The sequence below is a fragment of the Pelodiscus sinensis genome, chromosome 5 (genome assembly GCF_052426305.1).
Source record: "Pelodiscus sinensis isolate ZL-2025 chromosome 5, ASM5242630v1, whole genome shotgun sequence".
Lineage (NCBI taxonomy): Eukaryota > Metazoa > Chordata > Testudines > Trionychidae > Pelodiscus > Pelodiscus sinensis.
The window spans coordinates 29,199,585-29,225,290 of NC_143056.1; the positions used below are offsets into that span (position 1 = coordinate 29,199,585).

Genomic DNA, 25,706 nt, shown 5'->3' on the forward strand with positions numbered 1-25,706 from the left:
GTGTGTAGAAAGAAGAATGGTTTGTTGTACAGCTCCTGAGTTGTGTTCCTAGCTCTAACATGTCTACACTATAGAGTTATTTTGAAATAATTACCCTTATTTTGAAACAAGATGAGCATCCACACAGAATTTCAAAATAATGGATTTGCTTTAGCGAAATAACACCTATATCCAAACTGATATTTTGAAATAGCTGCTGTATTTCAAAATAACTACTCCCTAGAGTCATTCCAAGTAATTATTCCCTAGTGCTTCCGGGGTCTAAGTCAAGGTAGCACTTCCTCATTAAGAGTACATCTACACAGCAATGCTATTTCGGGATACCCTTGGTATCCCAAAATGGCTATTCCACATCTTTTAAACAAGCCCATTATTTTGAAATAATTCTGTCATCCCTGTAAACCTCGTTCCATGAATATTAAAGGATGTTTTGGAATAGTGCTCTATTTCAAAATTTGGTGCTGTATAGACAGCACCAAATTTCAAAATAAGCTATTTTGAAATATGCTTGAAATAAGCTACGCAATTTGCGTAGCTCAAATTGTGTAGCTTATTTGGAGCTACCGGTGCAGTGTAGATGCATCCTAAGGGAGCCTGCCTCAGACTAATTTTGAGGATTCACTGTAGTGTGGATGCACTATTTTGAAATAGTTATTTTGGGAGTTATTTTGAAATAATCTTGTAGTATAGACATAGCCACAGTGATGCCTTGTATAGCTCCTGCCCTTCACCCTTCTGCCTTCTCTACCCCCAGCTGCCATGATGGGTTAATGGTCTCCTTCCCTGGACACCATATAAAGTCAGGAGTGGAATGCCACTCCCCACTGACATCTGTGGAAATTGTGACATTAACATCCAGGTGGGCAGGAATTGCACCAAATTTTGATAAAGATGACTGTGAACTACGACATCCATGATGAATTTTAATTGAAAATTGAGCAAAAGCTTAGAAAAGCTCTGTGTTGCCTGTGAACAGAGTCACATGCTAGGTAACCAGAATATCACTGTGGACTATGGTAGAGATGCTAACATGGCAAATGCTCTGTTTTAATGTGCTGTAAGAAATTCAGGTCAAGCAGAAAACCCAATTAAACAGCTGCCCTGCAAATGCATAATGTAAGAGGTCCAGTTAGCTGAATCTTCTTGCAGCCATATTCCCTATTTCTTTTTAACACCCACTTTCTGCAAATGATAGAGAACTACCAGGTCTGAATGGCCAGCTGAAATGAAGTGATTAGGTTACCTATTGGAATCAGTGTCCATTAGGCACAGTTAATCTGTTGCATCTATTCAATACATTTTTGCTTTCTTGATGGTATCTGAACCCATCTGATTCAAGTTCTTGAGAGTAGAAGAATTTAGGCATCATTAATACCAGTGCACTACTGAAAGGGAAGAGTACATGATATGTTTGTATTCATTTGCACATGCTGGTTTCTAATAATGAGAAAGCAAAAATATTTCTATTTGTTGACTTTACAAATAGAATCAGTTGAAAAATATGTTTTCTAGTCTCCTTGGGTTACATGCATGAATTTAGTTTCTGCACTTGTTTTATAGCTTTGTCCACACTAGTGGATATGGGTAACAAAGAAGGCCCAAAGAAACTAAAGAACTGATTCCTTAGAACAAGGGGAAGGTGAGCTTGCAAGCAAATCTAAACTTAAAAGCAAAGGTTAAAGCTGTATTTAGAAGCTATGGGCACATCTACGTGGCAGGGCTAAAGCTAAAATAAGCTATGCAATGTCAGCTACGTCAATTGCATAGCTTAAGTCGAAATAGCTTATTTTAGCTTTTGGCACTGTCTATACAACAGGAAGTTCAAAGAAGAACACTCTTCCTCTGACTTCCCTTACTCCTCATAAAATGAGGGTTACAAGAGTCAGAGTGAGAAGCCCTCCAGGTCAACATTATTTTGACATTATGTAGAAATAACTGCTTGTATTGCAGATGCAGACTGTGTGATTTTGGAATAACGTCAGTTATTCCAAAATAACACTGCTGTGCAGATGTACCCTACTGCTGGCTACTTTTGGAGAAGTAAGAAAAGGAAACTGTTTTCATTTAGCACATTTTCCCAGGGTCTTCTCTTTTTTTCCCTCAAACTCCGCTTCCCCTCTATGCACTGTATTCATGAGACCTTAATCCACTTCTGTGTTTTTCTATGTATAGTGAAACAAATCAATATTAATGTGCAACACCCTGTCTGAAAGCAGTCCAGAAAAGGATATGGCTTTATGTATTTATTTTTGCTGGTGACATTTTGTAATCTTTTGGAAGGATCTTGAAAATAAGCATTAAAAAGTTGCACAACTGGATGTGTCTTTGGGGAAAAATATTAATGAATCTTCTACAGTTGTGATTATTACTATGCTTTGAATGTGTTGACAGGCCTATAGTTTTTATTGAAAAATATATAAAGTGTATCTATGTACATTAGTACTTCATCCAAGGAAACAAAAATAGTCATATTGGGTTCACATCAATAAGATCTCAGAACTGAGTCCTAGACACTCCTGTGAGATAAGTAGGAGCCACTATTTGCATTTTGCAAATGGGGAAACTGAGGCACAGAGTGCTTGCAGAAGGCTTCAGTGATCTGGGAATAGAACCCAGTTCTCATGATGCCCAGTCCTGATCTTTAATTATAAAATCATTCTTCATTATAGGAAAATACTCAGGAACTATCATCCCAGATAAAACCCTGCCTTCAGCTGTACTGGAGGGATTTAAGGAAAGCAAAAGACCTTCATACAACTGTGAATATCTGCCCAGGCTGCCAGGTTCTTTCATTTATTAATATATACCCAGGATGTGAAAGGAAGACTCCTATTTTGTTTACATCAGGGCTGGGCAAAATACGGCCCAGGGGCTGGATCCAGCCCACTAATCCACTGGATGTGGCCCCACAAGCCACCCTGCTGGAACCCTCAGGCACACAGTTGCTGTAATTTAAAGCACAGTCTGTATGGCTCTCTGTTATGCAGGGAAGGGTAGGCTTCCTGTGATCTCTCAGCCCCCAGCCCAATACTCAGCTCCTATAGGCTGGAAACAGCCGGCCAATAGGAATTGACCCCAGCCAATCTCTCAGCTCCTATTGGCTGGAAACAACCAGCCAATGGGAACTGAAACATTGGCCTGGGGCTGGGGGGGGTCAGCACAAGCCTCTTTCCCTTCCCAGAGCTGAGAGCCAAGTGGAGGGAACAAACCTTCTGTTCAAAGTGATCTGGGGCTGCAGCAGGAAGGGAGCCCAGTCTGCCTTGGGGGGTGCTGCAAGGCTGCTGGCTTAGGTAAGTGCCTCCCAGCCAGAGCCTACCTCTGGCACCCCAGCCCCTCCTGCCCCCCAACTCCCTCCACCAGGTCACCATCCAAGCCTTCTGCACTTCCCTGCCCCAGGTCAGAACTCCCTCCCAGACTCTGTATCTTTGGGAAAGGTCACTGCTGACAAAGTGCAGCAAAATTACATTGCTCAAAATATAGAGGTCAAAGGGGCCTAGCAGGAAGGCCCAAATGCTACATTTTAAACCCCCCTCCAGGTGAATACATTTTTACAAACCTTTAGACACATTTTCAAAGCCATTGTTCCTACCACTGTTCTGCAAGGGAGTTCTGAGACAGTTCTAACAGCTGATTTGCCCCCCCCCTTAGGCAATGGAGCTTTGAGTCCCATTGTCCTGTCCCTCATGAACTCACCATTTGCCTACAAGTGCCTGAGATTATATGGACCAAAGGTAATGGCAGTCCACAACCAATGGTTGGGAGGCCCTGTACCTCTGCTTCCCTTGTGGGTCATCCTTCTTGCATTCCAGGGCAGCACAACTCTGATGGTGTATGAAACAAGTCCTACCCTGCCTTGCCCCACCCCACTTCCTTCCCTTCCTCCCAGCCTTCTCACTGCATCACCCCTCACAGACCCCAGAAACCACAGTGCAGACTCCACAAGGTGCATGAGGCAAGCCACAGAGGCAATGCTGCCCTGTTTCTGCAGGTAGACAACACTGGCACATAAAAGGTCCTTTCCTCATGTGCATCTTGGAACCACAATCTGGCCTTCATACCATTGTCTAATGAAATGCTCAATCTTGCAAGGTATGGAGCTCTCTGACCCCAACTCAGCCAAGCACTTAGGCATAAGCTTGAATTAGTGCAGGGATGGTTTCATTGAACTCAGTGGGACTCAGCCAAGTGGATCTGATGGCAGTGTTAGAGCCCAAGAAACTAGCAGCAGAGCAGTATTGTGGGGGGGGGGGGGGGGGGGGGGGGAGGAGGGAAGGGAAGGAGGAAAAGGCTCGACATGTTAAATGAACAGTGGTTAAAAATAGCTCAGAGACGGTTATGTTTACATGCAGAGAAGGGGTAACTGAGATGATTTTCAAAGGTGTACAAGATTCTCAATCTAGGGGTCACTGCAGCAATTGCTCCTTTGGCTGCCACCCAAAGTGGTGGAATACCTTAAATGTGGATTGAAAAAAAGAATGGCAGGGACATCACACTGTCGTGAAGGACAGACATTCACCAGGCAGTTTAGAAGGAGGATGCATGATGTAATGGCCATCTATGTCACACCTGAGCAAATTGGTCATGGAGGAGTGACTCTGATGCAGAAGGGGTCTAAAAGAAGAGCAGAAAGACTGGATGGAGGAAGCAGTATTAATCTGGTGGATCTCTCTCAGGCCACCTTGCTGAGCACTGGTGTGATGAGTAGTTGTGCTCTGGCATCAGACTGAGGTGCGACAAAGTTCTCTCAAATGGAGAAGAGAGGCATCCACCATGAGCTTGCCCTCCATTTAACCAGTGAAACCAACCTGGTAAGTTCAGGGAGAAGGAGTGTTGGTATCAGCTGATTTCATATCACACCTCTTCTCCACTGTTCATTGCAACTGGGCATCTTCTGGACAAATAATTAGTTACCCTCCTTCGCTCAAGCAAGTGGTTGTTTTCTTCTTCCAGCAAACCTACAGATGTTTATTCATTTATACATGTTATTGCATGATCCACTGTGCTAAAGCAGCTCTTTTTAACCCAGGGAGGAATTATGGCACCTTTACCTCAGTTTCCTCTTGGTCTTCTACAATTCCACTCTACCAATGCCTTCTATGCTAATTCAGCAATTTAGCCCTCTGATTAATCACATTTAGTCCCAGCTCTTCTGAGGTACCAAGGTCCCCAGGTCTTACCTCAGACCTGTAAACATTACTTCCTCTGTATCACTGTACACCACTTTCCTACTTCTTCTTCTTCACTGCAGAGGTTCTGTACAGCCTTTTCACTAGGGTCTGTGAACAGTCTTTTTCACTACCCCATAGTTCCAGGGATCCGCAATAGGCCCAGGCAAACCTGAGGTCTCATTTGTTTCTGGCCCAAGACTCACTTCAGATCCTTCCCTGGGCTTTTACTATATAAGAAATCAAACAGCCACACCTGTTTTCCCAGAGGGCTTCCAATGACAAGACGCCCTACTCACCTCTGGATCTCTTCCACAGGCAGGCATATTCAATTTATACTCTTCCTCACCTCAATCAGCTCCCCCTGGTGGACTTTCTTATAAGTCCCACATCCTGCCCAGCTGTGGCAGAGTGGGGCTAACTGAATGAGACTGACTGGTGTTATGTTTCCTAGCTCTTAAAGGGGCAGGGCACCCTGCCACCCTTACCTGGTAATTTTCAGTCCCCCTGCTCTTCTTTTAGACTCCACCTGGACCAATATTATTTACTCCTTGACCAACTTGCTCTAAAGGCCACCATGTGGTACATGGCTACCATGTCACAAACATTGGCCTTAAATTGTCTAGGGAATGGAGCTTTCCTTTCATGTTCTCATACAGCTTAAAGAAGTTCTTTCTTTGTAGTGAATGTTTGTGGAATATTATGTGGGATCATTTCACAAGTGCTTTTGTAATATCTTAGAAGTTCTAAAGACTCAAGCTTCATAAATTCTCGTAGCCTTAAAATACATAAGCACTGTAAAATGTCAGCCAGCACTCACTGTTATGTTTGTCCCATTCTGTTTATGCAGCAGCAGCTGCAGAAAAAGCAGGTACAGTAGAAAATCTGCCTGTAGCTTTTCCCCAACTTAAGTGAAACTTTCCAAGACCACATACTTTATATCAAAAATATATTTCAATTTTTTCCTTTAAGTTTCAGAAACATATCCATATATGGTCTACTTGTCAAGCACAATAAATAATGATGTAATAGAAAGGTCAGCCTTGTGTCACTTAGCTACAGGATGCTTGATGAAGTGAAGTTCTTCAAATTAAAGCAACAAAGTAGAACTTTAGGATGGGTAAAAGTTTCTCCAGTGTATCCTCAAGCAGGAAATCTGAGATTCAGAACAAGTTATATTTTGGCTGGTAATCGTTGATCATGGGGTGATCCAGAAATAAACTACAGCCTTCAAAGAGAGAGCATTTTAAAGCTGCCCTGCAGTACATCAGTGCACCCAGGGAAAGGAGAGACATGAAAACTGAAGGGGATTTTCTGTACTGAGACTTACCCAAGAGGAGAACTCTTTGCAGCATTATTGTTTTGTTTCAGAAACCATCAGGTAATGCAATGGTAATTTACTTATCTTATGCAGAATCTATTAAATAGGGTAGCCAGGTGTCCAGTTTTGAAACGGGCAGTCAAGAATTTGAGCTTTCTGTTCAGGAAACAAATTGAGAAAATATAAATGAGAAAATATAAATGTCCGGTATTTTCAAAATAAGATGTAATGTAGATTGTGATGTAATGTCAAGTGTGTCCAGTATTTTTGTTGAAACCATCTGGCAACCCTACTATTAAATGGTTATAATTTGTGCAAATACTTACTCGTATAGCTTTTTGTCAATTAACCTAGTCTTTTTAAAACACTCAGTTAAATTTAATTTGAAAATGGTGGGAAAAGACATAGTTGCATGGTTTATTTACTTTTCCTTTATGTGGAGAATGTGCACTTGGAATATTTGCATGTCATGTTTCTACGGCAGCACATGAAAAATAGTTGCTGATGTTATTACATATTTAGGATACTGTAAAGTGCATGCCATGTACCAGATATAGAGTATTAGCAAAATTATATTAGCAAATGGTTCCGTTCATTTATATATTTGCAATTGTTACTGCAGTTAACTCTGTACTGATGGATCCAATTTGGTAAGAAATAAACCCTTTGCATCAAAAAGTTTGCCATCAAATCATGATTCTGCACAATGTGAGATATGCCAAGCTTACTTCATAAACAGTTAGACATGTTCTGACAGCTGGGGCTGGACTGGATTTGTTTACTTGGAAAGTTCCATCTGGAAGCCTATAGTTGCTTTATTCAGCATCGTGGTATAACTTGACCGGCTTGCATCAACCGTTATTGCAAAAATATATTTGGCTGCTGCTGCTGACCTATATTGTTTGTTGTTCCTCTAAGCATGAGAGTTCTGAATGTTTTCAAATGGAAAATCTTTCCATTGTTTAAAAAACCCATGATATTCTTAACAGAAAACTGCCATATTCACTGGGAAAATTGCAGAGGTTTGACGGCTACCTTCCTCTCCCCAAAAAAGCCAGATCCTTAATTAGTGTAAATCAGTGTAGCTCCATAGACTTCAACCCTGGCCCCAAACATGCTGACCTAAAGACACAAGTTATGGCTTCGACACTGCAAAAACATGTGTAATTTTGCATATAGGGGGTGTCTTGATGACTTTATATGTAAAGTTAAGTATGTATGGAAGTGTTTGCTGAACTGGGGCCTAAAAACCAAGAGAGAAAGAAATAGTAAATGAAGAAAATCATCCTTAAGTCTTTGACATTTAATGAAGCATAAACCACAGAAACTGAAATTCTGTATCTCCCTACAAGTTGAGCACGGTGAAATCAATACCAAGGCAAGATTCCCTGCACAGTTTTTTAATGACCTCTTCATTGTCCATAACCTACTGTCACCTTCTGGAATGGTAAGCCTTAATGCTGCTTCCATGAATCTTTTGAACAGGAACTGGCAGTCTTGATACACTGTTTTATGGGAAGTGCATTGGAGTGGGAAGGGGGGAGGAGGGCTGCTGTTTCATATAAATTGTGATATTTAGTCACTAATTGGACTGAACTCTGGCTCAAGAAGTTAATGACCAACTTTTTACTTCCTGTACTATTATTATTATTATTATTATTATTTATTTTATTAATAGAGCAGATGTCCTGACTTTTTCTTAAAAATGGACAAATTGCCCCATTTTTTTCTGTCTCTCCCACGATTAGTACTGGTAGTTCCTGCTGCTGGCCAGATCCCTGCTCACCAGCTGCCTGCTCACCAGGGGTTGAGTTGGGGGGGGGAGGTCCAGTGTCTGACAATAGGTCCTGTGTGTGCAAGACTGGTGGAGGGGCACAGATACAGTGTGCAAGGTCAGCTGCTCCCCCTGCTGGTCAATCAGCATAGCTCTCATTATGTGTAGACTCTTGACCAGCAGCCCCTCCCCTTCCCTTCTCTCTCCCCCCAGCCTCCCCAGTGGCATTTCTGGTTTGTGCTGGCTGTACACTGCAAGCTGCAGTGGCTGGTGAGTGTGGGCAGGTAGCAGGCAGTAGCCGGTTGAGTGTTACCTCTGCTGCCCACTCATTGGCCCTTTACATGCTACCCTTCTTGCTGTTTTCGCCCTGCTTTTCCCTTTCACTCCTTCCCAATGCTAGCACTTCATCCCTTACCATATAGTTTTGTCTGTGTATAAACTTGACATATCCGTGTATGTTATGGGTCTGAACTTCAGTGACTTAGGCAAACTTTCACTGAAGCCAATGCAATAAAAAGAAGAATACTTAGCAAGCTGGAGGTTTGCCTATGCCACATAGGAGGAAACCTATGTGGAGATGGCTGTGAATTTACACCCAGGAGGATATTGTTAGACTTAAAAAAAACAATGAGGAATCCTGTGGCATCTTAAAGACTAACACATTTATTTGGGCATAAGCTTTCAGGGATAAAAACCACTTCTCTAGGTTGTAACTTCATGGTTATTACTTACAAAAGCTTATGCCCAAATAAATCTGTTAAGTCTTTAAGGTGCCACAGGACTCCTCGTTATTTTTGCAGATACAGGCTAACATGACTACCCCTCTGAGACTTCTTAGACTGGGATATTAAATTATAGCACAGTCAGTGAAATGGTATAATGCAAAGAGAGATCAGTAACAAAGCAATTCAGAGAAGAAGCAATGGGTTTTGGTAATGAATAGTGATGAGCAAAACTCCTCAATGTCCGGGTTCTGTTCCTATCAGGCACAATAGGTTCAGCCTAATTGAGTGAGTGCAGGCTCTTGTGTGATTCCTAATGTTGTTGGGAGTTTGGGGGACATTCAAAAGTTCAGATCCCAATACAGTGCAGTCATTGTAAGAGTTAATCCAGTATTTTTAAACCTATAAGCAATATTCATTTTCAGTGTGAGGAGATTGTTTGAGTTGGTTCTTATTTTAACTACCTTGGTTCAAGCATTCTTAGTCACAGAGGGTATGTCTACACAGCAAAGTTATTTCAAAATAACGGCTGTTACTTTACTAGCGTCTACATAGCCAAACCGCTATTTTAAAATTAATTCGAAATAGCGGAGTGCTTATTGGTAAACCTCATTCCACAAGGAATAACGCCAAATTCGAAATAGCTATTTTGAAATAAGTGCCGTGTAGATACTAATATTGAAATAGGGGGCCTCCAGATTTCCCAGGGTGCCCTGGTGGCCACTCCAGCCTCAACCAAGAACACTCCTCTCCCTCCCCCCTCCCCAGAGCCCTTAAAGGGGTTGACTCTGGCCACAGTGCCTGTGCCAGCTCCAAGCCTGCCAGCCCAGAGCCAGCAGTCACTGCCTCTGACCCAGTGGCCCCAAAACAAGAGCCAGCAAGCCACTGGCAGCCAGCCCTCCACCGCTCCGCAGGAGCAGTCTGCCAGCTACCAGGAGCCTGCCAGGGCCCAGAGAAGGTGGGCGCCTTCCTGATCCAGGGTGGAGATCATGGACCTTATTCAGGTTTGGGGGGGATTCCCCCAACGTCCATGATTTCTGCACTACATGGAGGAACGCGGCCGTCTATGGCAGGATAGCTGCCAGCCTGGCCACCAAAGGCCACATGCAAATCCAGGAGCAGGTCTGCATGAAAATCAAGTTGGTCCAGTGAGATCCCCAACCCTGAGCCCTGAGCTTCCCCTCCCACTTCTTCCCCTTGCTTCCCCTTCCAGCTCCCTCCTCCCAGGTTTCCCCTTCCCCCTCCCACCCTTTCTTCTCCCCTCTCCCGCCTCCTTTCCCCAGTCACACCAGAGTTTCATCCCCCCCCCCCAGTTTTGTTAAATAAAGAGAGTTTGTGTTCATGAAAATACATGTATTTTATTTGACATCAGGAAGGGGGGTTAGGGAGGGGTAAGTGTAAGGGCATGATGGAGGAATGAGGCACAAGCCCCCAGTGGGGAAGACAAGGGAGGCTCTGAGTGCTCCTCAGGGTGGAAGCTCTCCCGTAGGGCCTCCTGGATACTCACAGCCCCCCGAAGGACCTCCTGCAGAAAGTGCAGCCAGGCTCACAGCAACGCGTCCAAGAGAAGCACCAGAGTGCCCAGGGGCAGCTCTGGCTCCATGTTGCAGAGTGCTGTGGTGTCCCGAGTGAGGGCAACCAGAGCACGCAGAGACAAAATGCTTTGCTGTCCTTCATCGAGGTAGGCAAGCAAGCAGGGAAACCTGTGAACTGGCTGTCCGGAGGGGTCCCTTTAAGCACAGGCCTCAGATAGCCTCAGGCAGCAGCCATACAAAGTAACTCCTGTCTTGATGCCCTGCTGGACCTGGTTCCGGCCAGCCTTAAATGAGATTCAGCATCCACTCAGTGTGGTCGCACTATTTTGAAATAGCAAACTCTATTTCGAAATGCATTTTGTGTGTAGACGTGTTATTTCGAAATAACTATTTCGAAATAACGCCGTAGTGTAGACATACCCAAAGAGTTTTGATGACACAAATTTCTCTTGCAGTTGGTAGAGAATATTCTGTTTATAGCGTATGAATCCAGTGAACATTCATAAAGTCATTATTGATAGCTCACCACTAAATTAAGGCAGCTCAGCTACACAGCAGAAAACCATTGCGAGAGGGAACAATAATTTATCAGCTCTTGTCTGACAGTAGAATGCAGGTTGGCTGGGTGCTCTGGTTCATAAATGCTTCTTGTCTCAACAGACTTAGTTCAGATACACCTGTTAAGCAGTCTCAAAATGGGGTACATCTCTTGACTATATTCTTTATAAACTAATAGATTCTAGTCGATTTATTGTAGATTCTTTAATAACTAGTTCTAAGGAGAATTGTGTATCTAGGCAGGATTTGGATGAAGGTGGGGCATTGCAGATCCACAGAACAGGGAGACAGTTCTAAGCTTAAGGCACGATATGGAAGCAGACACATGGCACCAAGTTTTTAAAAAATGGAGGTGCCTCAAAGTGAGGAAGAATTGCAATTCCAGGTGCCTACACAAGGACAATAATGGCCTCACTTGAGTCACTGTGCCTGAAACCCTTGGCCACAAACAGGAACTTGAGAAGGATAGAGAAGGGGCAGCAGATGGAAGGGATGGGCCAACTGGAATAATGAGAACCAGAGAGGAAGGAAGAGTTATGCAGAGCCTTCTGGGCCCAAATCCTGCCCTATGTTGTGGGAACAGAGGGCTCCTGACACTGCTGAACTGCATGAAAAGACACTACATGGGGTGATGAGCATGTCTACACAGGAGATTGTGCATACTCCTTTGTGCCAGAGCTAATTTCTGAGGATAGGATGGTGACAGGCAGCATCTGGGACAGGCAGGGGTTGGAAGAGCCAATGCCATGAAGATTCTGACAAAAGAGGTGTTCTTAAAATGGTAGGGAGCCTATTGCAACCCATATGCTGGAGTTGAATGGAAAAAAGGATTCCTCCCACGTACCTCACTCTGAAGGGCCCAACATCAAGTCAAATGACTTACATCTGGGCCATAATGACTTAGGGATTGGTCATTGTTATTTATTTGTTTAGCAAGGACACTGTATCTTGTGTCTAGTGACAGGCTGAATGTTCCTCCTTCTGATGACACCTCTGCATTAGAGTACAGTTGTCTGATGAAAATGTGGCCTTGCTGTCAGAGCTCCAGATGTCCATGAAAATAACAGGGAATGAGTGAGAATTAAATCTGGGCTCTTGCTGATCAGGAACCAGAATGTCCACTGCTTTCTGTTACTTTGGGCCTCTCTGAAAATCCTTAGAAGCCAGGAATTTGGCTTTGGCTCTCTCATCCTTGGTCCTGAAAATTAGATAAGAGAAACATGATTTATTATTTAAAAAACCCTCTCTATTTTGGGCCGCATACCATTTCTTTCTGCAGGATGAGTCAGCGGTGGAGTCACTGCCAACACTGTTGTTTCTGCACTCGATGGGACTCTTGTCATAATATTTAGCTAAGTGGAGAGTACCAATATGGATTCGGGTTTATTGTAAGTGGGTGGAATTGTTTAACCCACAAAGAAGATGCAAGAGACAAAATAAGAATAATCTCAAAATTCATGATCTCATGGGTTCCCTGTTACACACTCTACAGGTGATGTAACAAAAGAAAAAGGAATAGTTAGACACTAAAAAATTACTTTATATCTGGGTTGTATGAGGCTTTCTATCATCCAAAACTCCATCAGTTACTTTGCCATGTGCAGGCAGGCCATGTGATTTCCATACATCCACAGCACACAGCCATCAGCTACCAGGCAAGCACAGTGGATGACGGGGTGTAAATCAGCTGAGCAACATGCCAGGAGTTCTACCAACCCAGTGGCTAAGAAATCCATTGGGAAAATCTCTGTGTCATGGTGCTTGTCTTGTCTGTGGCACTAATATCAAAGCATGGATAGGTAACAGAGCGGCTGAGAAAGGGTCCATTCCTGGAGCTACCAGCTGTTTAGCGACTTGACCCAGATCTCTTAGCTGCACAGGGGCCAGAGCACCGGCCTAAGTCACTGCCAGCTATTCCTGAAGACAACAATAAAGTACCAAACTTTTACTTAGGCAACTGCTGCAGACTACAGCCTCAAGAGTCAGATTACCACTCCCAGCATCACACCATCAAGGGTTACTACTCTCATGTCTGCCCTCTCCCTCTTTTGCTCCTGTGTTGTTTGGAGTCTGAGATCAGTGCAGGCAGCACGTCTGTGTTATATACCAAGTGGAACTTTGCACAGCAGCATAAGTGAATCCTTAAATCCACATTTCCTTGCTTTGGTAGGATTTACTGAGGCTCTGAAATTTTCCTTAAGAGCTTCAAAGACAGTTTCACTGGGTTTTTTTTTCTTTAGCAGAAATCAGAAGAAAATATCCCACCTCTCAAAGGAAATCTGGAGACTGTCTTTCTAGCCTTGGGTGCATCCCTTGGCCACTATAAAGACAAGCATTGGGGCTAGCTCCTCTGCCCTACAGACAAAGACTGTGAAGGTTGTTTAGCGCACTGGTAGCATTCTATAGCTGGAACATGAAACATTTTAGGCTCCTGGGATCATAGTGATACGTCACTGATTGGGGATGAAAGGTGGTCTAGAGGAACAAAAGGTTATGTGGCTCTCTGCAGTGTTTGTGTGTGAAACAGAGACTCTGGGACAAGAGGGGTAGGCATTGTCCTATGTGCATAGCACAGTAGAAATGCTACAGGACTGTCAGCACCTGACATCTCTCCCAAGAACCCAGGCTATACTCTTCTATGAGATCTTGCATACAGCTTTAGTTGAAGAACTAGGGGACACTAAATGAAATTATTAGGTAGCAGGTTTAAAACAAACAAAAGGAAGTACTTCATTCAGCACACTGCCAACCTGTGGAACTCCTTACCAGAGGATGTTCTGAAGACCAGGATTTTAATAGGGTTAAAAAAAGAACTAGATAAATTCATGGATGGTAGGTCCATCAATGTCTATTAGCCAGGATGGGTAGGAATGGTGTCCCTAGCCTCTGTTTGTCAGGGGTGGGAATGGGTTAAAAGGGGAGGGGATCATTGATGATTACCTGTTCACTCCCTCTGGGGGCACCTAGTGTTGGCCAGAGCCAGAAGACAGGATACTGGACTAGATGGACCTTTGGTCTGACCCAATATGGTGGTTCTTATGTTTACAAATGTCTCTCCTCACAGCAATCTTGAGGGCCCCATTATTTTGCTTATGGCAGCATGATCAATACTTGGCAAATGTCAGTTTCAATAGGACAGCAAAGAGAGCACATAAAAAAGGATTCAACCATTGGGCTGAATGGCTGACACATAATAGCCCTCATGAGAGGCTCTTGTGGATCCTGAAGAGCTGATGGAGATCTGTACTGGTTACCTTCAGTACAAGAAATAGGGACTCATCAGCTTTTCAGCAACCCAGAGCACCCTTTTGGCACAATTGCAGCTGGCTCTTGTTTCCCAATTAGAAACCCCATTGCTAGAAAAGTTATTTGCACTGGAGTAGCAGCATTAACGGTCTGTTTGCTTTTTCAGCCTTGTGCATTACTTCCTCTGAGCAGCCAGCTCCTTGGGTTTCTCCCACTTCCTGTAACCTTCTTTTAAGCATGAAACTAACGAGACACTTTTTGCTGTTCCCGCTGACCTCATTAAGAGTGTAAAGAGCGAAGAGGGCATGTCAGGCCAGATCCTCAACTAGTGCAAATGGGACTAACTAATTTGAAATCAACAGTTATCTTGCTTTATACCGTCGGGTGGTGATCTGGCCCATCAACTTTCATTTTCAATAATCAAAGGGTAGTATGAGTAAGACAGATGGGGACGTGTGAATGTTTTCTCTGATTCATTTTTAACCTGACAGTATCCTTTTAATCCCCTGGCGGATTTCCACTATCTCTTATTACCCAGAAGTGCCCTAACCTGAAGGAAGTGGAGAAGAGCCTCTCTTACTCACTAGTCACTTCTCTCATTTAGCAGGAGGTTCAATTATTATAAAAGGGCAAAAACAGAAAAAAAAAGAACTCTGGCCCATTACGTTTAAATGTTGATTCTAGAGGATTTGTTAAAATGTATTTTCTCCTCATGCACATTTTCAAGATTTTAATTTTTGCAGTTTCTTCTTATTCCTGGTGCTAGGCAAGCAGAGGATGGCTACAAAAATTACTGCCCCAGCCAATGCCCAAAGACAAACAATAGGACAGGAGGAGTACAGTCTGTACAGCAGCATGACTGAAGATGAGCTTATTCAACTGGCCATAGAACAGAGTCTGACAGAGGATCCCTCAGGTCAGTCAGCTGCCCAGAGTCATCAGAAATCTGTCATGACAACCCCTGGAGAGCCACCCACGATGAATCGCCCTTGCTCTCATAATCCGCCATACCAGCTTAGTCCTTGGCACAGGTGAGTGTGTGAGTGAGCTTGGACCTTCATAAAGCCCACACTGAAAAATTGTTTTCTTCCCATCTTTACAGAACAGCACTGAAACTCCTTGAATAGTTAAGCTTGTAATTTGTTTAAAATTCTGATCTCGTTTCCATTGCAGTAGCACTGGGGTAATTCCACTAGCGTCAGTGGCGTTATTCCGGCATTACATCATGGTCCATTACATTAGAACTTGAGCCAGAATGTCCACTAATGTCTGTGCAGTAAACTAGACCAGTCCTGCAACCTTTTCTTACCTAATGAGTTCTCAGTCAGGTGACAGTGGCATTGCTTCACAGAGAATCGTGCGCTGTCCCAAGTTAGTTCTATTCAAGGGAAGCTTGCGGGATTTTTATGAAAAAATGTAGAATGGTTCTGATTCTCCACCCATAGACAAAAGAAATCATAGGGCTAAGGTCACTATGTATATAAAATATTTGAATATAATCAATACTGAGGTGTCAAAAAGTATCAGTTTTGTTTACTTAGGTGCACATTGTGAGTGAGCTCATGTACACCAGAATAACTCCAGACGTACCACACAGTGTCACGCTCAGTGCCACTGCTTAAGCAGCCCACAGTGAGTTACAGGAACCTGCCATTTCAGAATGCAAACATACTTGGCTTTCATTTTTAAAAATGAAACATTCTCAAAAAAAAGAGGAAAAAAGCTCAATAAATAATTCCACAAAAATGATGATAAAAAGGTGCATTTCAAACCCTGCAAAAGAACAACAATTTATAGATAAATATTGTGTGCATTTTTGACAGCTCTAATTGTAATCTTATGATAACACATTTATTGCAGACCCTCAAACAATGTGATGAGTGGAATGAGTCTTTTATAGATACAGAGTGAAATCTTGTCACTGTTAAAGTCAATGGCAAAATGTCCATTGATTTCATTAGAGCCAGGATTTTATCCTGATGACGGTAGTATTGCAAGATGTGGTGGAGGTACTTCACCAAATAGGTACCATACAGAAGTATCTCCACCAGGCATGTTGTTTATCATATGGTATGAGATGGAGATCTGATATGGGACTGGTTACGGGCAGATCTGTCAGATCTGGCCCTGTACTCTAAGGATCCCTTGCCACCTGCTGATTTTAGAACAGGAGAGCCATCTGCTGCCTTGCATATTGTTTGGTGCCCTCCCGTCTCCACCTGAGCACAGCAGCTTAGGGCTCCCCTGCTCTGCAAGGGCACACCTATGATGGCTGGTATGGAAGATTTGTGGCCCCAGGTTTTCAGCCAGCCCAGGACCCTCTGCAGTCCTTGGATAAAGTTCAGCATGAAGCCTGTTCCTGAATGCACAGTGCTCGTGACCCTGTTTCCACCCCTCACCAGGCTTCCTCATCTGACTGTGCTCTCAGACTCTCCTTGAGGTGAAGAATGTCATCTAGCTCTGCATCTTCCTCCAGTGCAGTGTGGGGGGGGGAGGGGGGGATTAACCTCACTGTTGTCTTATATGGTCATTCAAATCCCCTGACACTTCCTCAGTGGGCCAAAAATAATCCAGAGCTGAGAGAGCAGCTGAGTTCTGCACAGAGCAAGCCGTGGCCATCTGCTTTCATTCAAAGCCCAAGCAGCAGGCTCCTTCTCTCTCTCTGTCTCTTTCGGCTCCTGCCTTTACCCAGGGGCCCGGATATGACCTGCTTCTCCTACTCAAAGTATTTCTCTTTGTTTCATTCCTGCCATCACTACTCCAGGTTGGCAGCCCAGGCTGGAGGCCAAGCTCCGGGGTCATCTCGGGGGGTCAGACGGAGATACGATGGCAGCCTGTTCATCACCCCCCAGCCTGTGTAAGTGTCTCCGTTTCACTGTGTCTTGCTCCAAGCTAGCCGTGTTGTCTGTCTGCCCTCACTAGCCAGCTGCAGGCTGTTGGGAGGCGGGGGTGGTGGCGTTATGTGTGTCAGGAGGAATGTATAGAACTGCTGGAGGGAATCTTATTGATTTCCTCCCTTTTCCACCCTGCCTGCCTGCTTGCCTGCTCCCTGCCTCTTCCCCCCAAGAAATTCCTGGGCAATTCAGCCCTACATTTTTCTATGTATGTCTGGCCACCTGTGGATCCTTCAGCAGCACTGAGATGGAAGGAAAGAGAGCAGAAAAGGGAGGTGTGTGTTGTGGTTTATTTATACACACTGGCTTCTCTGTCACAATCGTAACAGAGTCAGGCAGGTGTTATTTTTAACCGTATCTGTATGGAGTTAAGAGTTCAAGCCTGGAAAACAGAACATAAACACGTCAAGGGGCAGCAGATCTGAGTGAAGATGCCTGATGCTTATCAGTGCATTTGGCCAATGACACCAGGACCCCGTAAGCCTCAGCTGTACAGTGCAGGGGAACATATCTGTTCCCACACTATCAAGAGGGGCCATGGTGCTCCTCCTCACAGGCTGTGGCTCTTACCCACAGGGGGAAGCTGCCATTGCAGGCTGGGCTTCTTCCTTGTGCAAGAGAGAAACCAGCTTGTCTGAGTACAGCTACTTTTGGGGAAGCTGCTGGATAGTTAGAGAGCTCAGATAGGGAAAGTGAAACTGTGACCATATGCCTGCGTAAGTGCTCAGAAGGGTGGGAACCCCTGTATGCTGTCTGCATTTAGCTCTGCTGCCTACGCACAAGCCTGGGAGGGTGTGTTGGGGTATGTCTACACTACCCTCCTAGTTCGAACTAGCGGGGTAATGTAGGCATACCGCACTTGCAAATGAAGCCCGGGATTTGAATTTCCCGGGCTTCATTTGCATAAGCGGGGAGCCGCCATTTTTAAAACCCCGCTGGTTCGAACCCCGTGCAGCGCGGCTACACGGGGCTCGAACTAGGTAGTTCGGACTAGGCTTCCACGAGGTGTACAGGTAGTTCAGAATAGGAAGCCTAGTCCGAACTACCTAGTTCGAGCCCCGTATAGCCGCGCTGCACGGGGTTCGAACCAGCGGGGTTTTAAAAATGGCGGCTCCCCGCTTATGCAAATGAAGCCCGGGAAATTCAAATCCCGGGCTTCATTTGCAAGTGCGGTATGCCTACATTACCCCGCTAGTTCGAACTAGCGGGGTAGTGTAGACATACCCTTGGGGAGAGTGCTCAGTGCAGAAAGGCGCAACCTATATTACCCTGCCCACCTGCTTCTGGGTGCTAGCAGGAATGTGACTGGGTGGGAGCCTTGGTTATACCCCCAGTTAAGATGGCCACGCCCTTTCAAGCCTCCATTCGCTCGAAGGGAACCAATATCATCATTCTTTCTAGAGGCTGAATGAGTGGCTGGGAAGAAAAGATGCTTCCCGCACCATTTGTGTTCCTGCCAGTCTGCTCAGGATTACCCAGAATTGACCCCATCCCGCACTGGTCTTGCTGTGGGAATTCAGCCACCTGCTCCTTGTCTTTGAGGTGCAGTAACAGTTCTGAGCAGCTTGCAAAAGTCAGATTAAAAAAAAAACCCTGCCTGGGTCCTTCCATGCTCCTGCTGCAGAGTTGTCATGTTTCTGACAGAATCCAAGCAGAGAATTTATTTTTTATACTGGCCAGCTGGGCTGCAGGCCAATCACACAAGGGCTCCAGTGAGACACTTGTTTAACTTTTTGTGCTGCCATAGTGTTTGCTTGTCTAAAGCAATGAGGGCCTGGTCCAGCATTCGCCATACTCACACGAGTAGATTTTACTCAAAGAACTACTCATGGGAATGAAGACTACTCACTCGAATGCAGGGTTTTCAGGGAATGCCGTTAGGGATTTTCTAAAGAGCTAAGGGGCACATTTTCAAGAGATACTATGTAGATACGTAAAAAAGAACCAGTTTTTCACAGCTGTTCAGTGCTCAGAATCTCCTATTGTGACACCTACAGACTAATTTGCAAAGGAACTAAACATCCAACTTGTTAAATTCTTCTCAAGATCAGGCCACTTATTTTTGTGCCTAAGCTGAAGCTGAGCATTCCTCGTCCTTATTGTGTGGCACTCTGAGTTCCATTGGGGCAGACAGCTTTTTTCCCACCCCTTTATTCCAGGGGAGGTGAGTTCAGATAACCACACAAAAAGTTCCAGTGCTGTTCTCAACTACATCACTGACTTCTTAGAAATTGGACCAGCTATCTTCCCAGAACAGGCCCTTTTGTGAGCTTCCCAGCACTTTCTGCTTTTCAGAAACACCACAAGAACCAATCCCTCATTGTACTTCAACATTTCTACTTCTAGGCTCATTTCTTGCACACAGTTAAGCAAACTTGTTCAAACCTCAGAAAAGTTTGGTGCAAGTTAGGTGGGAGTTTGGAGTAAAGCATTGGAAAGAGATTTCTGAACAGGTTTGATCATCCCAAGTCATCTTTTAGAGCAGTGGTTCTTAACCTTACTGCAGCCTGCACCCCTTTGGTTCTCAAAATATGTTCTCGCACCCCTTATTAAAAATCATTGAAGTAGGTCAGTTCTTTAAACCTAAGATATATAATAAAAATCTGGCATGTCTTGCACCCCCAGAAAGGGCATCTCGCACCCCCAGGGGGTGCATGCACCCCAGATTAGGAACCACTGTTTTAGAGGAAATCACAGCTAGTGTCAACTGCAGCCAGTGTACCCCAAAGACACCAAAATCTTACCATTTTCGTTTGCACAAGTGGGCCCTAGGCTTTCTCAGAGCTTCTTGGTTGATGCTGTAAAAGGCTTTACTGTAATGCTGCAATATGTAATTGATTTTCAACACTGTTTTAAAGAGAGCTGGATCCTGTAGTGGCAGCAATCAAGGAAGGAAATGAAAGTGCCCTGCTCAACATGATGAAATCAGGGAAGAACCTTTCCAAGCCGAACAAGGATGGATGGCTACCACTGCATGAAGCTGCCTATTATGGCCAAGAAGGCTGCCTGAAAATGTTGCAAAGAGGTTAGTAAAATAAAAACAACTGATTACAAATGGAAAGGGAAACTAAAAATATCAGCCTGTAGGAAGGAAATATAAATACCCCAAGTTATGTTCATGGCATTCACACTGAGACAGATAAATACTCATGCTGAAAGGTTGCACTGTACCACTACTTTATTTCTTAGATAACACACAAGAACCAAAAATTAGAGGGGGACAAAGCAGGCTGCTCCCAGAAAAAGAGAGCCACAACTGACTCCACCTTAACATAGGCTAGCTGGCTGCAGACTGAGTGCTGCTAGGCCAAGATCTCACACTTCCCTATAGAGTCCCCTAGATTGCAAGCAGGAAGAGGAAAAATCCTGAAATCTCAAAGTTTTAACAGAGATTTCAGTATTTCAGTATATCACACCAGCCTTCATTCAGTTCCAGGCAAAAAGACCCTTTATTCACGTGTATGAATTTCACCCCATTTGAATAAGCAGTTTGCCATCTGTACGCTATAAATAACAGCTAAGATCCTAAGTGCTGAGAGATAGCTGTGCTATTCTGGGTCCACGTTGGCTTGCCAGGTTTCTTACGGTATGAAATAGTGGTCTAGATCCTCAGCTGGTGTAAATAAATGTTACTCCAGAGAATCAATGCTGCAGTAAAATCATGCCAGTGAGTTTGTGACACGCTGAAGTGCTTTTATCTACACCAATGTACTCCTGCTGAAAATCTGGCTTTGCCTCTGTTTGCTAATACTGTAGTTAATAATGGGGCTGTTGGGTTCAAGTTCCCATTGGAGAGCAGATACTCAATTGCTTTTTGAATCACCAGTAGCTGTAGTCAATCTACATTTGGGACATTTTAACCTAAGTTAGTGGCCAACCTATTTTTCTGTAACCTATTTTATAGTCAATCTACAGGAGTTTCTCAACCTACCATGGCTTTCTTTATATGAGGTGAGGGGACACTGAACGATTTAAAAGGGTTAAAGTGATTCAGAAAATAAAATGTAATGCATAGGTTTTTGGTATCAGAACACATGGATCCAAACACCATGCTCCTGGATGTCAAAGCAAAGGGCATGCTGCACACCCATTGTCAGTAGGAACACTGCTTTGGGTGCCTCTCCCTCCCCCATGGCTCTCTGCCCCTACACTCTTACCCCCCTCCTCCACATAACTCAAACCCTCCTGAGCCCATACCCCCTCCCACACACTGCACCCCAACCCTCTGCCTGAGATCACAATCCTCCCCTGCCTTAGGTCACTACCCAAACCCCTGCCGTGGGTCACAAGTGTACCCCAGTCCTGTACCTTGGATCACAATTGCCTCCTTCACCCAAACTCCATGGTCCCTGACCCCAAAAAGGTTCCCCACCCCCACCATAAATAAAGACAATGTTGAAACCTTTTGTGTTGGGCATAATATTTTACTTTCTTTAAAAATTAAGCCTGGCCAACAACCCCCCAATTGGGGCCCAGCCGCCATCTGGCCACAGCATCATAACACTCCTGCACCCTCCACACCCCAATCCTGACCCCATCATACACCTGAACCCCCTGCCATGAGCCCCTCTAACCCCGACATCTTCAGACTCCTGCACTTCCACATCCCCAGCACCCTGCAATAATACTCCTGCATGCCCCACACCCCAACATTGTGCCCTGAGTCCATCACAGACCTCAACCCCCCTCCATGAGCCCCTCATGCACTCCAACCCTGACTCTTGTGCCCCCACATCCCCTGCCATAAGATTGACAGAAGACATCCTGAGTACATGCATGAAGCTGGATTTGACCAGTTATGATGTAAACTTCAAAGAAATGTGTGAAAAGATGCAGCAGCAGAAGTCTCATTAAGTAAAGTCTGTGAGTACATTTCATTTATGCTATTGTTAATCATTATGTCAATTATCAATAATATTAAGTTGTATATTTTCAGTCTTACAAATGGACTTTCTTACATGGCTCTTTGTTGACCACTTGTTCTGAATTTTGAGGTAGTTTGGCTCTGTGGTTTGAAAAGGCTGTGGATGCTTGGTCTAGCCCATAATCTCTGCCCTCTTTAATTGCTGAGGTGGATCAGAGTCATGGCATTGCATCCAGATTTGGCTCCATGGCCAAACCCTCAAAGTTCAGGGGTGTTTGGATTTGGTGTTTCACTTTATCCCATGACACAGGCAGTCCTAAGTCCTGAACTTTGAATCCTCATCTGTACGTGATCTGCACTTCACAGGGCTTGATTGTTGTGTTCTTCTTGAGCTCCATGCTGGCTAATTTCTCCATCAGTGTGATAAAGTGTCTCTTATTGATAACCTGGTAATGCATCACCTCTTAGGCTGAGTGTTAGCCAGCATGTATTGCTACAACTGTCTAGATTTAGGCCAGCAGTGTAGATAAAAGCACTTCAGTGTGTCAGCAAACTCACTGGTGCAATTTTACTGCAGCATTGATTTCTAATGCATTGGTTACAGCAGCGTTACTATCTGGAGCAATATGTATTGTCCTCTTTTTAAAAATGCTTCTTATCAGAGAGTTTTTCAGACAGTCCTTGGGTAATTCTTAGCATTTGGTGTTTCATGTTTGAAATAATCATAGGAATATGGGGCTGGAAGGGACCTCAAGTCATCTAGACTGTCTTCTTCACACTGTAATAGGACCAAGTACACCTAGATCTTCCCTGGCCCAAAATGATTAGCAAGAGTGTTGACAGCCTTAGAGTTAGACAACATATTCTATATGCCTTACTAACAATGGAACAATGACATCTCATTAGCATACCCTGGAACCACTGATCAGCGTACGCTTCAGGAAGAGACAGCACTGTACATAGCCACGAACAGGGGAAACCTGGACTGTCTGCTTCTTTTGCTGCAAGCTGGGGCTGAGCCTGATATTGCAAACAGGTCCAGAGAGACTCCACTCTATAAAGGTAAATGGCCCGACTTTTTGAGGTGCTGAGGCCCCCCAGATTTCAACTGGAGTGGCAGGTGCTCAGCACCACGAAAGGTGAAGCCCATGTTGTTTCTCTGTGAGTTTGTATGTGTCTTTTTAAATAAAATATTCTGAATACCTATTGGATATCAGAGCAAAAATAACTGAGAACATGTCAGTCATTCACTTTTAGTGTGGGCACAGGCACAAATGTACAGGAGTTATCACAACAGGTGTATACTGATATGCAAAAAAGTTATAAGGTATCCCGAATATGCTACATTGTTTCTTTGTGTGGAGAACACTTGATTCAGCAAGACCACACAAAATCCATGGAATCAGAATTTGGAGAAGGAAAAGATCTTTTAGATAATGGCTGGGCAAAATACAGCCCCCCAAGCCACCAGATCTGGCCTCCCAGAGGCAGGCTCCCTTTCTTGTCCCACAGCCCCACATGCTGTGTAGAAACGCAGCTGTAGGGCTCCATTTCTGTTTTAAAACTGGAGGGGAGGGGGAAAGTTTCAGGCACTGCCTCGCCCCCAGCACAATCCCATTGGCTGGTTTCTGTCCAGAAAACTGTCCAGAAACCAGCCAGTGGGAGCTGCTTTTTGGAATAACAGGCAGTCAAGATGCACCTTCCCCCATCTCCTTGGCTCAGTTATTCATGGCTAGGCAAGCAGGCAGGTTGGCTGACTGGGAAATGTTTTAAGCTCTGCAAGCCTTAGCTCTGCAGGTAGGCAGGCTAGGTTGGCAGCTGGCAGGTAAGTCTCTTGGCCACAGCCTGCTTCTGGCACCCCAGCCCCTCCCTGCTCCAACCCCCACTCAATATACACAAAACCCTCTGTCCTGTCCCCCTCTTACACCCATACCCCCTTCCAGATATCTCCTGCCCCAGATCACAATTCCCTTCTACTCTAGGTCACATCCCAAACCCTGCACTCCAGTCCCCTGCCCTAGGTCACAACTGCCTGCTTCATCCCAACTCCCTCCCAGACTCCAGTCTCCCTCCTCAACCCTGTCCCTTACCCTAAGCTCCCTTTTACATCCAACCTCCATCCCAGGCCCTGCATCTCCACCATTAATATCATGGAAGAGTGGTCCCTGACCACTTTCCAAAATACTGGCATGGCCCCCCATAAAAAATTATTGCACACTCCTGTCTTAGATCATCCCTGTCAATGGATGGTTCCCCACAGTACTCTTTCTAGTTCTCTATCTAGGGCCCATGGTACTCTTCCTAGTGCTCTGGCTAGGTTTAAATATATAGGCCCAAATTTTTAAAAGTGGCCATTATCTTTGAATGCCTGGATTTATGAACACCCAACTTGAAACACCTGATTTTGAAAATCTGGTCCAAAATAAGCTACTAGATTTAAAGGAGCTCTTTCGCTTTTCAGTAAATATAAAAGAGGTACAATACTTCACCAGCAGCCACCTTCTCCTTACTCCCGGTGTCTCTGGCTAGCTGGTGGCACCGCTACTCAACTCATCCCCCTTCCTCCCAGCACCGCCATACACCATGGATCAGCTGTTCCAAAGTGTGCCAGAGGCCCTGGGAGGGAGGTGGAAGAGAGGGGATGGGGTGCGATCTGGGGAGAGGATGGAAGTAGGCAGGAAGAACCAAGGCAGGAGAGAGTAGCATAGAAACAGGCAAAGCAGGGTTAGAGGCCTGGGGGAAGGAACAGTGTGGAGGTGAGGATGCGGCAGAGCTGGTCTTGAACATCCTTGGGGCAAGGAAAAAGCCAGTGCCTGCGTTTGCTGCCTGTGATTCTAGATACCTCAGGTTCTGAGTGCAGAACTCAGGCACCCTGAGTTAGAGATCTCTTAAAAAGTTTGGCCTCAATGACCTGCCTTTTGTTGAAACAGCCTGTGAACGCAAAAACGTCGAAGCTGTAAAGATGCTGGTGCAGTACAATGCCGACGCAAACCACCGGTGCAATCGGGGATGGACTGCTCTCCACGAGGCCGTCTCTCGCAATGACATAGAAATAATCGATATTCTGGTGAAAGGGGGAGCCAAGATTGAAAGCAAGAATACATATGGGATCACCTCTTTATTTGTGGCTGCCGAGAGTGGGCAGTTAGATGCTTTGCGGTACCTTGCTAAGTGTGGTGAGTACAGGGGTACCGTACATTTGCATATATGTTATGGCCTAACTATTCAAAAGTATCCACTCATTTTGGATGGCTCAGTTTGTCAGTAGACAAGAGGAAATGAGGCCTCGTTTTCAGAGCTGGTGAACACTTGGTGCTCCCATGGAAGCTTCCAGCAAGAACAGTCCAACATAAGTCAGAAGGGCCTGAAGCAGAGGGTATTGCTGATTAGAATAAAGGTGTAGAATGATTGTGCTCCTTCAGCATCAGTGGACACCCAAGTTAGAAGCAATTTGGTGCCCTTAGTTTGTGTGGTAATGAGCACACAAAGGCTGTGTCTAGACTGGCAAGTTTTTCCGCAAAAGCATGTGCTTTTGCAGAAAAACTTGCCAGCTGTCTACACTGGCCGCTTGAATTTCCGCAAGAACACTGACGATCTCATGTAAGAAATCAGTGCATTTTGCGCAAA

The 25,706-nt window shown here is 44.7% G+C and overlaps 1 protein-coding gene across 5 annotated transcripts in view; it reads left to right on the forward strand.

Annotated features, from left to right (window-relative positions):
• Nucleotides 1–6,221: 6,221 nt before the first annotated feature.
• Nucleotides 6,222–25,706, forward strand: part of ASB2 (ankyrin repeat and SOCS box containing 2) — a 43,452-nt gene continuing 23,967 nt past the window's right edge. For 2 of the 5 annotated variants that reach the window (XM_075926662.2, XM_075926667.2), the window contains exons 1-5: nucleotides 15,065–15,352; nucleotides 17,086–17,178; nucleotides 20,074–20,240; nucleotides 22,986–23,141; nucleotides 25,010–25,255. In XM_075926662.2, the coding sequence (XP_075782777.2) occupies nucleotides 15,099–15,352; nucleotides 17,086–17,178; nucleotides 20,074–20,240; nucleotides 22,986–23,141; nucleotides 25,010–25,255 (916 nt within the window). In that variant the 5' untranslated portion in view covers nucleotides 15,065–15,098. Of the gene's footprint in view, nucleotides 6,547–7,108; nucleotides 7,137–15,064; nucleotides 15,353–17,085; nucleotides 17,179–20,073; nucleotides 20,241–22,985; nucleotides 23,142–25,009; nucleotides 25,256–25,706 lie in introns of those variants that run through there. The other 3 variants (XM_075926665.2, XM_075926664.2, XM_075926663.2) reach the window with 3 other exon arrangements.